Source organism: Colobus angolensis, unplaced genomic scaffold (assembly GCF_000951035.1).
Source record: "Colobus angolensis palliatus isolate OR3802 unplaced genomic scaffold, Cang.pa_1.0 Scaffold47, whole genome shotgun sequence".
Lineage (NCBI taxonomy): Eukaryota > Metazoa > Chordata > Mammalia > Primates > Cercopithecidae > Colobus > Colobus angolensis.
In genome coordinates this window covers 4421184-4433526 of record NW_012118154.1, presented here as the reverse complement: position 1 = coordinate 4433526, position 12343 = coordinate 4421184, and the positions used below count along the sequence as shown (strand labels likewise).

General features: G+C 54.9%; 1 protein-coding gene and 1 pseudogene across 2 annotated transcripts in view; one reads left to right on the top strand and one right to left on the bottom strand.

Moving 5' to 3' along the window:
* The window catches only part of ARHGEF15 (Rho guanine nucleotide exchange factor (GEF) 15), a 13004-nt gene extending 1951 nt beyond the window's left edge, over positions 1-11053 (bottom strand). The window contains exons 1-16 of one of the 2 annotated variants that reach the window (XM_011958600.1): positions 10948-11050; positions 10438-10473; positions 8652-9301; positions 8038-8370; positions 7738-7792; positions 6403-6461; positions 6089-6300; positions 5807-5967; positions 5475-5627; positions 5234-5363; positions 2636-2710; positions 2431-2523; positions 2179-2339; positions 1930-2082; positions 1694-1776; positions 1485-1589 (exon numbers count right to left, since the gene is read on the bottom strand). In XM_011958600.1, coding sequence (XP_011813990.1) covers positions 1485-1589; positions 1694-1776; positions 1930-2082; positions 2179-2339; positions 2431-2523; positions 2636-2710; positions 5234-5363; positions 5475-5627; positions 5807-5967; positions 6089-6300; positions 6403-6461; positions 7738-7792; positions 8038-8370; positions 8652-9252 — 2374 coding nt within the window. In that variant the 5' untranslated portion in view covers positions 9253-9301; positions 10438-10473; positions 10948-11050. Of the gene's footprint in view, positions 1-1484; positions 1590-1693; positions 1777-1929; positions 2083-2178; positions 2340-2430; positions 2524-2635; positions 2711-5233; positions 5364-5474; positions 5628-5806; positions 5968-6088; positions 6301-6402; positions 6462-7737; positions 7793-8037; positions 8371-8651; positions 9302-10437; positions 10474-10947 lie in introns of both variants that reach the window. The other variant, XM_011958599.1, reaches the window with a different exon arrangement.
* Positions 10742-12343, top strand: part of LOC105523695 — a 13485-nt pseudogene continuing 11883 nt past the window's right edge.

The following is a 12343-nucleotide window of genomic DNA, read 5'->3' as shown; positions in this document are numbered from 1 at the left end:
GAGCCGAGATCACGCCACTGCACTCCAGCCTGGGCGACAGAGCTAGACTCCGTCTCCAAAAAAAAAAAAAAGAAAGTGAAAAGAGGCCAGGCACGGTGGATCATGCCTGTAATACCAAGACGCTGGGAGGCCAAGGTAGGAGCATCACCTGAGGTCAGGAGTTCAAGACCAGCCTGGCTAACATGGTGAAACCCCATCTCTACTAAAAGTACAAAAATTAGTCGGATATAGTGGTGTGTGCCTGTGGTCCCAGCTACTTGGGAGGCTGAGGCAGGAGAATCACTTGAGCCTGGGAGGCAGAGGTTGCAGTGAGCCGAGATCATGCCACAGCACTCCAGCCAGGGTGACAGATCGAGACTCCGTCTCAGGAAAAAAAAAAAAAAAGAAAGAAAGGGCATCAGAAGTGGAGGTGACAGCAGCTTGGAGAGCGTCTGGGCTGCTCCTCCGTCAAGCCCTGCAGTGGCTGCTCATGTCACTTGGAGTAAGAGGTGAAGTCCTTGCAGGGACCTGTCAGGTCCTGCGTGATCCCGTCCCTGCCACTTTTGTGACCTCATTTGCTTCTCCCCCTTTCTCTCTCCTCCTGGCCACACTGGCCTCCTTACAGTTCCTCAGTCACACACCAACCATAGGGCCTTTGCACTGCCTGCTGCCTCCAGCTGGGACATTCTTCCCCCAGACACCATGGGCCTAAATTAGCTCCATCAAGCTTCATGCTGCCTTCTCAGTGAGGTCCACCTTGGCCTCCCTAATGAAAATTTCATGTTGCCCAACCCTGGAACTCCTGACCTTCTTTGCTCTGCTCACTTTATTTTTCCCCATAACACTCCTCACTTTCACGTGTACTTTATAATTTACTTATTTATTTTGCTCATTCTTTATCGTCTGCCTCCTCTGCTAGAACATGGCTCCAGCCAGGAAGGAAGTTTGATTCACAGTCCCTAGAACAGCGAGTGGCACTTCGTAGGTGCTTAATAAATATTTACTGAATGAATAAATGAAACACGGCCAGGCGCAGTGGCTCATGCCTGTAATCACAGCACTTTGAGAGGCTGAGGCAGGAGGATCACTTGAGCCCAGGAGTTCAAGACCAGCCTGAGCAACATAGTGAGACCCCCACCTCCATTTAAAAAAAAAGAAAGAAAGAAGGCCGGGCACCGGAGGCTCATGCCTATAATCCCAGCACCTTGGGAGGTGAAAGCAGATGGATCACCTGAGGTCAGGAGTTCGAGACCAGCCTGGCCAACATGGTGAAATCCCATCTCTACCAAAAATACAAAAATTAGCCAGGCTTGGTGGCGGGTGCCTGTAATTCCAGCTACTTGGGAGGTTGAGGCAGGAGAATCCTTTGAACCCGGGAGGCGGAGGTTGCAATGAGCCGAGCTCACACCACTGCACTCTAGCCTGGCTGACAGAATGAGAATCTGTCTCAAATAATAATAATAATAATAATAAATACAAAATAAATAAATGAAAGACGGTCTCACCTTCAGGGGTCTTGTGCAGGTGTTTGGGGGCAGCCCTGGACTCCAGACTCCGTCCTTCAGTTTTGGCAGGTATAGATGGCTCTGAACACAGTTCCTGGGAACAGTCTGGTTGGGGGTGGGTGACATTAAAGTGATTCTGTTTAGCTTCTCCCCCATATTCCTCTAAGACTCATTTTTTCTTCCCTCCTCCCATCTAGGGGGATACTCACCACAGTCCTCATAGATGGTGTCTGGGGAGCAGGGAAGGGGGCCTGGGGTCGGGAAGGCTCCTAGCCAGCGCTGCATGTCTGATCTGGTGGGGACATTGGGAACTGTCACAGACGGCCCAAGAGATCCTCTGGGGCTGAGGCAGGAGCCACAGAAGAGACAGACTGGGGAAGTCGGAGGAGCTCTGAGAGGTCAGATAAGCGTCCCAAGGGTGTTTTCCGAAGGAAACACAACTCACAGGGAAGAAGCTTGGAGTAGCCGGTGGGTGGGGCGACCCTGGTGGTTGCTGAGAAGGGAGAGGCGGAAGGTAGGGGGTCCAGATGGATCCGGAACCTGCTGGGCCTGGACCAGGGAGCGATGGGCATAGTCCAGAACCTGTAGCCGCTGCCCACTGCCCAGGGATGAGGTCATTCAGAAGGACAGCAGGGGTCCCGCTGGACCCCTCCTGCCCACGCCAGACTGGGCTCCTTCCTTCCCTAGGACTCACCTCTTAGGCTGAGTGATGAGCAGCAGGTCACTGAAGAGCAGCAGGCAAAGAGGGGTGAAGCGGGGGCGCGAGGCAAAGAGCACGCCCCCCCTCCGGCACCCTAACTCGGTCAGCTCTCCCTGGAACTCCAGGCGCCGTGACCAGGAGACTAGGGGCAGGGCCTGGGAGGAAGCAGAGGCAGAGGAGGTTCTAGCAGCAGCAGCAGCAGCACCGTGGGGCAGGGCAAGATGGGGAGCCTGGGCAGGGATGTACCTTGACTTTATGGAAGCGCAGCCTTTGGGTGAGCCGGATCAGCTCTTCAGTCTGCTTCATGCGCCCCACCTCAGCGCTGCAACGCTCGATGATCTAGGTAAGGGGATCTGTGTTACCCCCGCCCCCAGCGGCCAGCCCCCTACTCCCTACCATTTCTCTCTACCACCTTGTCACCTCCCCCCACTTCAGTGTCCCTCCTGCCCACCTTGCTGACAGCACCCAGGGCCTTCTGGGCATTCTCCTGACGGCTGGACCCCTCTTCTGTCTGGCGCAGGATATTCTGGGGACAAGGAGGAAGGGTGACTGGGCCCCCTGCTCTGTGGCCCTGGGATTCAGAGGGGCCACAGCTCAGAGGACACTGCCTGCTTTGGCCAGTTTCAACAAGGCTGACAGACCTCATCATTCACCATCTGCAGAACCCTAAGCAAGTCCTGTTACCTCTCTGAGCCTCAGCTTCCCCATCTGTAAAATGGGGCTAATATCCACCTAGCATATCAATAGCATTGTTTTGAGGATTCAAGAAGGTAATCTATGTAAAGTGCTTAGCATAGCTCTTGGTACATATTAAATGTTGAAAAGAAGGTTCCTATTTTTTTTTTTTCAGAGTCTGGCTCTATCATCCAGGCTGGAGTGCAATGGCGCGATCTCGGTTCACTGCAACTTCTGCCTCCCAGGTTCAAGTGATTCTCCTGCCTCAGCCTCCCAAGTAGCTGGGATTACAGACATGCGCCACCATGCCCGGCTAATTTTTTGTATTTTTAGTAGAGATGGGGTTTCACCATGTTGGCCAGGCTGGTCTTGAACTCCTGACCTCAGATGATCCACCCGCCTCAGCCTCCCAAAGTGCTGGGATTACAGGCGTGAGCCACTGCACCCGGCCCGAAGGTTCCTATTATTTTAATAATTATTAACCAAAACTGTTAGTGCAGGCAATATAGCAGAGTAACTAAGAGCGCTTAATTACAATTTTTTCTCCATCAATTATTTCTATATGACCTGGGACAAGTTATGTGACCTGTACCTTAGCTTTCTCATCTCTAAAGTAGAACAAATAATAGTTCCTACCCTCACACAGTTGTGGGTAAGGTTACACAGGTGTATAGCACTTAGAACCATTCCTAGAAAGCTCAATAGCTGTTGAGCTATTATGATTAGTATCATTATTATTATTGTGTTGTCTACACTGGGGATAGATAAAGCTGAATAAGATCATAAAGACACTAAAATCTAGTTGGGAACTCTTCACATAAAGATCCCCCCATTCGCTGGGCTCAGTGTCTCACGCCTATAAGGCCGGAGCTTTGAGAAGCTGAGATAGGAGGACTGCTTGAGGCCAGGAGTTCAAGACCAGCCTAGCCAACGTAGTGAGACCCTGTCTCTATAAAAATAAAAATTAATAAATAGTAGGGTATGGTGGCATTGTGGTCCCAGGCTAAGGCATGAGGATCCCTTGAGCCCAGGAATTTGAGGCTGCAGTGAACTGTGATTGTGCCACTGCTCTAAAGATCCCCATATTGGGTGACCTGGTTAGAAAGGAGTCTCTATGGCTGGGCGCGATGGCTCACGCCTGTAATCCCAGCACTTTGGGAGGCCGAGGCGGGCAGATCACAAGGTCAGGAGATGGAGACCACAGTGAAACCCCATCTCTACTAAAAATACAAAAAGTTAGCTGGGTGCGGTGGCGGGCGCCTGTAGTCCCAGCTACTCGGGGGGCTGAGGCAGGAGAATGGTGTGAATCCAGGAGGCGGAGCTTGCAGTGAGCCAAGATCATGCCACTGCACTCCAGCCTGGTGGACAGAGCAAGACTCCATCTCAAAAAAAAAAAAAAAGGAAAAAAAAGAAAGGAGTCTCTACTTTGCAATAGAAGAGAGCATGTCAGCTGGGAGCAGTGGCTCATGCCTGTAATCCCAGCACTTTGGGAGGCCGAGGTGGGCAGATCACGAGGTCAGGAGATGGAGACCATCCTGGCTAACACGGTGAAACCCCGGCTCTACTAAAAATACAAAAAATTAGCCGGGTGTGGTGGCAGATGCCTGTAGTCCCAGCTACTCAGGAGGCTGAGGCAGGAGAATGGTGTGAACCCGGGAGGCGGAGCTTGCAGTGAGTCGAGATGACGCCACTACACTCCAGCCTGGGTGACAGAGCAAGACTCCATCTCAAAAAAAAGAAAAGAAGAAGGAGGAGGAGAAGAGTGTCTCAAACTTTTTTTTCCCATTATCACTCCACTAGGATGCTTTTTTAAGATAATTTTCCCTAAACATCCCCCTCACCATGAAAGTTTAATTCTACAGATCTACTAGAACTTTGTTTATGCACTAAAGCTTAATGGAGTACAACTGTTGGAATAACTAAGATTATTTTCACCCCCAAAGAACCAATTTTTGCCCCCTTGGGGGTGATATCATCCCAGTTGGGAAGGCGTGTGGGTAGAAGAATACAGCCAGAGACAACCTCGAAAACGACTCACACACTCCCCCCTGAGACCCAGCAAGCAGAAGGGACTTGCCCAAGGTCACTCAGACAGTCAGTGGCAGAGCTAGGTGTGGAACGCCTGTCTCCAGCCAGAGGCCCTTTCCCTGCACCTGGACCTGGAGGCAGTCCAGGTAAGGGGAACAGCACACAGGGCCCCTAAGGCAGGGCGTAGTGGGTCCTAGGCTAAGACACCCAGATTCGTAGTTATGATTTGGCGGATTTTATGTTTAAGGTGGAGTAGTGCGTGGTGATAACTGGAGGGCCGAGAAGCCCTCAGGAGAGTTCTCCGATGGGGTTGGTGTGGCAGAAACCGCCGCAGCCAGACGGGTACCTGCAGTAGCATGCGGAGCCGGGTGATGCGCTGGAAGGGCAGTAGCAGGAAGGACGGCAGCGGGAGCCGCTCACACTTAGGGAGACTCTGCAGCCGGCGCAGCTCGGCGGAGAAGCGCACGTTGGTGTCCCTGCAGAAGCAAGAGTGGTTAGCGGCTGCCTGGAGGCCCTGGTGCCCCAGCCTGCTGTGGCGTCGACCCCACCCCTCTCTCCAGCTTCCTCCACACCCCTGGGACACTCACATGAGGCGGCTGTAGGTCTCCTCCTGATACTGTTGGTTCCGCACATAATCCACATACACCGAGAAAGGCCCCACAGCGTGGGCATGCACCACATCACACAGGTCGCTGATGTGGGGGGAAGAGCGCACACGGGACAGGAGCGTTGCTAGAAACCTGAAGGAATTGGGGAAGCAAGCAATGGGGCGGGGCAGAGAGCCAGGTCTCCCGGGTCTTGAGAGAAGGGCTGGGAACCAACTGGGTCAGTAGAAGAAAGGACCTGGGCCCGGGAGAGAGGAAAGGGCGTGCCCAACAGCCTAAGGGCAGGTTCCCTGGAAGTACAGGAAGCCACTGACCGTTCGCTGACTCCCTGGACTCGCTGCACATTGGAGAAGAGTGTGTGGTGATCACGGGGGGTGAGCGTGTCCCGGAGTGCCTGGCTCAGCACGAAGGTGTCGGTCAGCAGCCGCAGGGAGCGCAGGTAGGAAGCCTCGGACGTTACCACCTCGAAAAGACTCTAGAAAGAAGAGCAGGCAGTCGTGGGAAGCCAGGACCCTGGGCTCTCCTCCCCTACGTCTGACCCATGCAGCCCGCCCAACCCCAGCACCCTCCTCCCGTCTCCCACCTCCAGCTCCCACCTCCTGCATGCGCCTCTCCTGGGGGCTGAGGGTATCCAGAAGGCCGCTTGTTTGCACAGCCGGAAGCTCCTGCCACAGGGTGTTGCGAGGTCCAGGGGGTCGTGGGAAAGTGGGCGAATCTCCAGCATTTGCTGGAGAAGGACTCCCATCCTCACCCACCCCCCACAACTCCTCTGACAGCACGGCTGCTCGGTAGGTCTGGTACAGAGGTTCTAGAGGGCAAACATAGCACTTCAGGAAAGCCCAGGGCCCCCAAACCCTTCCCCCACTGCTTGATGGTCACAGCAGGGACCCTCAGGTCCAGAGGCCCTCACCATCCTGCAGGGGCAGCTCCCAGTTCTGCTCCTTCAGCACCTCTAGCCCCTCCTCTTCCCTGTGGAGAAAGAAAGGGAAGGGAGTCCCCAGGGCCACGACTACTGCCCGCTGCAGGGTGCTTGTTGTTCCCATGCTGGACAGGGCAACCCACATGCAGGTTGGGTGTAGGGATCCTGACGGCTCCCCACGTCAAACCTCAGGCTTTTTGTTTTGTTTGAAGGGGAAAGACAAGGTCTCGCTATGTTGCCCAGGCTGGTCTTTAACTCCTGGCCTCAAGCAATCCTGCCACCTCGGCCTTGCAAAGTGTCAGGATGACAGGCGTGAGCTACTTTGCCCGGCCCAAATTCCAGATCTTTCTATGTGCCTTCTAGAGAGGAGCCCCTGAACTAAGCGGGTCCCATTCCTATCTCAACTATTGTAGACCAGAGACTTCTGAGTCTCCTTCTCAGCCCTCTCACGTAGCAACCATTGTCTGGAATGCCCTATTTGTGTGGCAAGGAAGCTCAACGTGGTGGACTACACGCTCACACCTCCCACCAGCATGTGTAGCCCCTTATCTCCCCTGCTCTGGTCATTGGCACCACCACACCCCCATTTCTGATAACAATGGTGAATCTAAGATAATTAACAAGCCTGAATAGCATAGAAGAGATGGTCATGATTGCCAAATAGATTTTCAGACAATAATTACAATAGAAGCTCAAGGTGAGGGAAGGGAGTTAAAGTGGTACACTTACTCTGGGCCCGGCTCTTCACAATATCATATCCCCACGATTCCATGAAGTGGTTTCTATGCTTAGCCCCATTTCATAGATGAGGACACTGAGACCCACGAAGGCTAAAGAACTTCTTCTTTTTTTTTTTTTTTTTTTTGAGACAGAGTTTCTCTCTTGTCGCCCAGGCTGGAGTGCAGTGGCGCGATCTTGGCTCCTTGCAACCTCCACCTCATCTCCTGCCTCAGCCTCCTGAGTAGCTGGGATTACAGGCGCCCGATATGACGCCCAGCTGATTTTTGTATTTTTAGTAGAGACGGGGTTTCACCATGTTAGCCAGGCTGATCTTGAACTCCTAACCTCAGGTGGTCCTCCCACCTCGGCCTCCCAAAGGGCTGGGATTACAGACATGAGCCACCGTGCCTGGCCTTCTATAAGATCACAGAATTGATAAGGGCCAGAGCTGGGATTTGAAACAACGGCTGCTTATCTCTAGAGCCCTGGCCCTTGTCCCCTCACCTTTGTGCAGGTGGGATTTAGCTGGAGCTGAAGGTTAGTCTGCCCTCAGGTAGAAGCATGGTGGGGAGAGAACCAGGGAATAGGGGTGGGGGTGTTCGGTACCTCCCCTCCACAGTTGCTGGAGGAGCGTTCCGAGGAGCTTCATCAGGACTGTCCCCTGGAGAGAGAAGCCAGAGTGAAGAGAAAAAAACTCCAGGATCCCCAGCCCAGGACTCCCAACTCCAGCCTCAGCGGGAACAGTTACTATAAAAACTGCAACTCTCATCAGCACCAGAGCAGCAGCTGGTAGGGAAGCAAAGAACCCAGGGCCTGTTGGGGATTGTAGTTTGTTGGGGTTTTAGTCCCCCCTGCCCCTCTCCTGTCCCCTCACAGCCCAGAGGTCCACTCCCCCAGGCCCTGCACCTGTTTGGATTCCGTCTTCAGAAGGCAGATCAAGATCTGGCTGTGGGGGGTCCCCGAAAATGGTGATGTCCTGCCTGCCACGAGTTGGTTTGGGAGGCTTGAGGGGTGGCAGGAGTTTGCGCTCGGCGGTGGAGCGGTAGGATGTAAGGACAACAGCAGGGTGACCGATGCTTGGAGGGTTGGGGCGGGAGCGAGACGTCCGCAGTGGGGAGGCCCGACGGGGGACTCTGGGGACCTCCTCATAGCCCCCCACAGGCACCCATCTGAGCTCCAGGCCAGGTCGGGTGGTGTGGCAGACACAGGGGCAGCAGGGAGGGCAGGCCAGGCCAGCATCTGTGGGAGATGGATATCCTAAGGAGAAAGCCCCTGGGGCCCAGCCCCACCCCTGAGACCATAGACCATCTCCATCTTTAACCTGCCCAGCAACTGCAACACCAAGGTTGAGGCATCTGTAGATCTCCTCCACCCTGACTCCCTTCAAGTCCTGACATACTGAAACCAGATATCCCAAACATTAAATCCATTTTTGAAAAGGTAGCCCCTGAAAGTTGTTAGCACCGAAAACGAAGAAGATGGGTGGACTGAGGTCACCCAGCGCCAGCCCCCACACTCACCTGGAGCACCGTTCTCCTGGGACCCACTCCCGGGGAGGGGAGCTTCTCTCTCCCCATTCACATCTGCTCTCGCTTGGAGACCTGGCTCCGGGGCATCTGCATCCTGAGCCCAGCCTTCAGCACCCCCTTCAAACCTGCCAGCCAGCCTCCGCACAGTGCCAGGGGCTGAGGCAGAGCCATTCTGAGCCAGGACCCCAGCCATGGGGAGCAGAGGCATGCGGAGTGACCCAGAAGGCTTGGGTGGGGGGACTGGAGACCGAGGAGCAGGTTCCGGGGAGGCGGAGCGCCGGGACACTGGACTAGGTGTGGGGGTACTGGAAGGTGACTCTGGGGAAGTCTGGGAGTCAAGGCTGGTTCTAGAAGCTGAGGAGGGCAAAAGAGCAGGGGGCTTGAGGGATGCAGCTGGGGGCTCCCAGAAGATGGGGGTGCACATTGGGGTTGGTGCCTCATTGGAGGTTCGGGGAAGTTCTTGTGGAGAGGAGCCGTTGTGGGGAGGCCCTGAGGACTGGGCAGCCCTGGAACGAGAAGGAGGGCGGGGGCGGATGATCCGAGGGGGCTTCTGCGTGGGGGGTGTTGCTGCAGGAAGGGACTGGGCTGACATCTTCCTCTGTGGTCTTCAAAGGAGTGGGGTGCTCTGCTGGAGTCATCCCCTGAGGAGGAGGGAGGGAAACAGAAAGACCCTTAGTGCCCCGCAGGGTGGATAAACTGAGGCCACTGGAAGGCAGGATTTTGAAGTCAGGAGGGAAAGCTGGTGTGGCGGTTTCAGAGAATCCATAAAACTCAATACGGGGGATCCCCTTTGCTAGTACAACCACTCTGTGTCTGCCCACTGAACCACGTGTCCGTGGGGTGTGTTGTGGAGGTTTGTGTGTGGTTGTGGCAGGGGAGTGGCACGGTGTATTGTGCGAGTTCTGTGCTTGCCGGGTGGGTGTGCAGGGGGAGAGTGCAGCGGACCGTGTGTGGTGTGCGGCCCGTGAGGAAGTTCTCAGTGTGAGTGTCTGAGATAGCGGTGGCAGGGTGGGTGTGCGAGGTGTGTTCTGTGCTGTCTGGGTCTGGGTGCCGTGGCCGCGCCTGTCCGCCGGGCCTGGGCTGCGAGGCATGCATCACTGTTTCCCTGCTCCACCGGCCCTCCGCCCCCCATTTCCCAGTTCCTCTCTCCGGACTCTCCCTTTCCGGATTATTTTTAGTCTCCTTTTCCTGCCATCAAGATTCCTGGAGCCTCTGACCCCCGGAGATGAGGAGGCCCTGGCTCAGTCTCTCCTGTCCTGCGTCTGATCGTCCCCGCCTGCCCTTGGGTCTGGTCACAGAGAGAAGCCCAGCACAGGCGCGAGTCTTGTCGGGAGGCCTGGGGAGGCGGCTGGGAGAGCCAGCTGAAGGAGAGGACCAGATAGGCCAGGGCGCTGTGGCCTGGGTTTCTCTTCCTCCCTCGAGGAAGGAGGCTACAGTCCCAAGAAGGCTGCAGGGTCCAGGCTGGGAAGCAGGGGAACCCCCAAACTCCCTTCAGGGGTCAGCAGGAGAGTCAGACCCCTCCAGGCCTCAGATTGGGTCCTTGAGAAATGATGAGGGGGAACAAGGGGGTTGTAAATGACGGGTCTTGCAGCTCAGTGGCCTCTGTGTTCTGGCAGAAAGTCACTTAGCAAAGTGACCCACACAGTGGTCTTGACCACTGGCCAGCTCCTCCCCAGCCCCTACCCCTCAGGGATCCCACTCCCTCTCGGGTACCTGCATTTACTTCCTTCCCTACCCCCCACTCAGGAATCCAGGTACTCGGGCCCCAAACACTCACCCTTGAATCCCCTCCACTCTCAGTCACCTCCCAGGGCTGAGTGAGTAGGGGCAGGAAACAGGAATCAGATCCGCCTCCCAACCGGACACCGCCCCCCCCAACAAACCACACCACGCTCCACATGCGTACATCACACGGGGCCCCAGGAGACAGAGGTATCCAGGGTCTCAGAGGTTAATGGGCTCTGGGGAAAAGCTGAAATTCAGGCATGGAAAATGTGTGTGCAGGTTCTACCTGAACAGCTGTGTAGATGGGGGCTCACAGGAGTGAGGTGGACAGGGGTGGGGATGAGGACAAGACCGCAATGGCACAGAGCATGGGTAACTGGACGCCTCTGTCTCAGCTAAGGGATGCTACATGCGTCCCTCCACGGCGAGTCTCACCATCTTTCCCAGGACTCGCACCACCACCTGTCTCTTCAGCCGGGCGTGCGCCAACCCCTCTTTCACCCCGAGGGACCCTCCCGCAGGCCTCCCTCCCTAACTCTGCAGGAGGTACCCATGAATTTACCTTTATCTTTTTGGAATCAGTTGCTATTTTCAGCGTGTCCCGGCTGCCCCTTGGAGCAAGGAATGTGGGGCTGAGGTCTCCAAATGTCTGTTCCTGTGATTCTGGGGCGGGAGCTCAGGGCCCAGATTGAGATCTCTGCGGAGGAAGCCAGTTCCTCAGCCCCACCCAGCCATTGTGTCTGGCGTGCGTGTGTGTGTGTGTGTGTGTGCGTGTGTGTGTGTGTTAGAGGGGAGGGCCAGGAGGTAGTACTGAGGGGAGGAGAGGTGTGGACTTGGGATCTGTCTCCTCCAGGGAGGTATAACATTTGCAGGGGGCCAGGCGTCGTTGTTCTCCCTTATAATCCCAGCACTCCAGCACTTTGGGAGGGCAAGGTGGGAGGACCAGCCTGGGCAACATAGTGTGATCCTGTCTCTACAAAAGATTTCTTTAAAATTAGCCATGGACAGGCCAGGCGAAGTGGCTCACGTCTGTAATCCCAGCACTCAGGGAGGCCGAGGCAGGCAGATCACCTGAGGTCAGGAGTTCGAGACCAGCTTGGTTAACATGGTGAAACCCCGTTTCTACTAAAAATACAAAAATTTAGCCAGGCATGGTGGCGGGTGCCTGTAATCCCAGCTACTCGGGAGGCTGAGGCAGGAGAATTGCTTGAACGTGGGAGGCAAAGGTTGCAGTGAGCTGAGATCGCGCCATTGCACTCCAGCTTGGCCAACAAGAGTAAAATTCCATCTCAAAAGAAAAAAAAATAGCTATAGTGGCACACATTTGTGGTCCCATTTACTCAGGAGGCTGAGGTGGGAACATCACTTGGACCCAGGAGATGGACGCTACAGTGAGCTGTGATCGCACCACTGCACTTCAGCCTGGGCAACAGAGCAATATGCTGTCTGAAAATAACAATAAAAAATGTGCAGAGGTCGGGCGCAGTGGCTCATGTCTGTAATCCCAGCACTTTGGGAGGCCAAGGCAGGTGGATCACCTGAGGTCAGGAGTTCGAGACCAGCCTGGCCAACATGGTAAAACCCTGTCTCTACTAAAAATACAAAAAAAAAAAAAATTAGCCAGGCGTGGTGGCGCACGCCTGTACTCCCACCTACTTGGGAGGGTGAAGCAGGAGAATCACTTGAACCCAGGAGGCAGAGGTTGCAATGAGCCAAGATCCTGCCACTGCACTCCAGCCTAGGCAACAGAGCAAGACTCCATCTCAAAAAATATAAAAATAAAAAATGTCCCAGGAGTGGTGGCTCACGCCTCTAATCCTAGCAGATTGGGAGGCTGAGGTGAGTGGATCACCTGAGGTCAGAAGTTCGAGACCAGCCTGGCCAACATGGTGAAACCCCATCTCTACTTAAAAAAAAAAAATACAAAAATTAGCTGAGCATGGTGGCGGGCGCCTGTA